Source organism: Nerophis ophidion, linkage group LG22 (assembly GCF_033978795.1).
Source record: "Nerophis ophidion isolate RoL-2023_Sa linkage group LG22, RoL_Noph_v1.0, whole genome shotgun sequence".
In the NCBI taxonomy this organism is placed as follows: domain Eukaryota; kingdom Metazoa; phylum Chordata; class Actinopteri; order Syngnathiformes; family Syngnathidae; genus Nerophis; species Nerophis ophidion.
In genome coordinates, this window is record NC_084632.1 from 7,595,787 (window position 1) to 7,598,502 (window position 2,716).

At 41.9% G+C, this 2,716-nt stretch overlaps 1 protein-coding gene across 1 annotated transcript in view; it reads right to left on the reverse strand.

Annotated features, from left to right (window-relative positions):
• Positions 1 to 2,264, reverse strand: part of mibp (muscle-specific beta 1 integrin binding protein) — an 8,631-nt gene extending 6,367 nt beyond the window's left edge. The window contains exons 1-3 of the mRNA XM_061883163.1: positions 2,065 to 2,264; positions 414 to 504; positions 1 to 45 (exon numbers count right to left, since the gene is read on the reverse strand). The exon at positions 1 to 45 is cut by the window's left edge and continues 4 nt beyond it. Of these exons, the coding sequence (XP_061739147.1) occupies positions 1 to 45; positions 414 to 504; positions 2,065 to 2,090 (162 nt within the window). The 5' untranslated portion in view covers positions 2,091 to 2,264. The remainder of the gene's footprint in view (positions 46 to 413; positions 505 to 2,064) is intronic.
• Positions 2,265 to 2,716: the final 452 nt, after the last annotated feature.

Sequence of the window (2,716 nt, forward strand, 5' to 3'; positions counted from 1 at the left end):
CCATTGTTTAAAGCCGTTGTCCCCGACTTCTATCTGATCGGGTTTCTGAAATAACAGTCACCAATAAAACATTGCTGAAACCTCACAGCCGTCTGCACACTTGAAGACCCCATTGGCATGCAAGAGTACCACAAGGCACCAAATAAAACAAACATGCACGAAACAGGAAGTGAGTGCTATTGGCGATAAAATACTAAGAGATAAGGAACATCAATAAGTCCATAGTGAGAGGAGGATAAGTGGTTAATTTATTACCAGCAAGTATAGAACGAATCGATTCAGCATTAGTGATGAGTACAACGGAAGCAATTAGATAAGCACGTGCAGGTTAATTATTTACATACATGCATGGCTGTGTTCAAACAATAAGAAAAAAGTGAAACACCTGTTCTGGATCCACTCGTCAAACTCACCTTGAAGAAGTCATCCTGGTGCACGACACAGCAGTTGTGCAAAGTTTTGGCCAACTTCTCTGTCAAGGTGGTCTTGCCACCATTAGTGACACTGTAAATTAAGAAAACGTTATATTAAGTGTGAAATCCAGCAAATGTAATTCATACTTGAAGGCCTACTGAAACCCACTATTACCGACCACGAAGTCAGATAGTTTATGAATCAATTATGAAATATTGAACATTGCAACACATGCCAATACGGCCTTTTTAGTTTACTAAATTGCAGTTCTAAATTTTGCACGAAGTATCCTGTTAAAAACGATGTGGTATGAGACGCGTACGCGTGACGTCACGGATTGTAGCGGACATTTTGTTCCAGCCCCGATCCCAGCTATAAGTAGTCTGCTTTAATCGCATAATTACATAGTATTCTGTGTTGCTGAATCTTTTGCAATTTGTTCAATTAATAATGGAGACGTCAAAGAAGAAAGATGCAGGTGGGAAGCAGTGTATTGCGGCCGCCTTTAGCAACACAAACACTGCCGGTGTTTCCTTGTTTACATTCCCGAATGATGAGGGTGAAGCTTTACTATGGAACAGAGCGGTCAAACGAACACGGTTCCCTACCACATGTCAACCGGTGATAAAATGGTGCTAATAAGTCGGCTCTTACCGTAGACATGAGCGGAGAGCTAGCGTCGTTCCTAGTGCACCTGTCAAAGAGACAGCTGCGGACTATCTTGCCTCCTCCGACCGGCCGCCCCTGAACGTGGGATGCTTTCACCGTGGAGGAGGGGGAAGAAAACATATGCGGTCCTCTCCAAGGTTTCTCAGTCATCATTGTCACTGTCACACACGTCCCACTGGGGTGAGTTTTCCTTGCCCTTATGTGGGCTCTACCGAGGATGTTGTTGTGGTTTGTGCAGCCCTTTGAGGCACTGGTGATTTACCATGAATTGATTCTTGTGGACCCCGACTTAAACAAGTTGAAAAACGTATTCGGGTGTTACCATTTAGTGGCCAATTGTATGGAATATGTACTGAACTGTGCAATCTACTAATAAAACTATCAATCAATCAAAGGGCTATGTAAATAAACATTGATTGATAATACTGTGATGAGGTGGCGACTTGTCCAGGGTGTACCCCGCCTTTCGCCCGATTGTAGCTGAGATAGGCGCCAGCGCCCCCCGCGACCCCAAAAGGGAATAAGCGGTAGAAAATGGATGGATGGATGATTGATTGATAATAGTCGGAGATATGTGCTCTTCTGGTCTGATTTAAATCTCCCTCCATTTTAAACCCGCAGTGACCTTTCAAATGTCCCGCTCAGGGCGTGAGCCCTGATTGGACAATCTTCTCGGACGTGAGCCCTGATTGGACAATCTTCTCGGACGTGAGCCCTGATTGGACAATCTTCTCGGACGTGAGCCCTGATTGGACAATCCTCAAGTGAGACAGGAAACGACCCCAAAAAAATGGACAAAAAAAAAAACATCCGATTGCTCACGAAGACCGCCATATATAAACATACTACACTAAAAAAGGACCCTGCTTCAAACTTTTTTCAAACGTTTTGTCTTTTTATCTTTCATTTTAAAGATACGCCGGTGACGTAGTAAAAACATATTAAATAACATTGTACGTAAAACAATTTACTATCACTTACCCGCCAATTCCTATTACGTATTTCATCTTCGTCTCTTCTCGTGTGTCTGTATCAAGTAGAGGTCTTTTATTCTCTCCAAGCGAGAATGTTATTGTATCCCAAAAATGGAGATAAAAGTGTAGGAGTAAAACACCGGTTGCTCGTTTAAATATCCTGTTGCGTCTTTCAGGTCAGGCGCGGGCCGCCACCGTTTATAAAGACCCCCCAGGCTGTGACGTCATAGCCGACGTGGGCATCGCATGCTCGGGCGCACGCTCGGGTGTACTCGGCAACTCGTGCCTAATTTTCCGAACGTGCTTGGCGGCCAGCCAATCAGCTGCCGCGGCGCTTCTGTAGTTTTCCGCTCCAACTGCTGGGGCGATACTGCACGTACGTTAACGACTTGATATCGACTGGAATTTTTTTTTCATGAATGATTTGGCCTTATTCTTTTTTTTGAAATCATTAGTATAATTCCACTAAAAGACAAAACAAATATTGCTTACATTTGTGAACAATTTAATGATAAGTGTATACACGTGAAGCAAAAAAAAATATATATATATATATATATATACAAATACTATACATATATATGTGTATATATATATATATATATATATATATATATATATATACAAATACTATACATATATATATATACAAATACTAT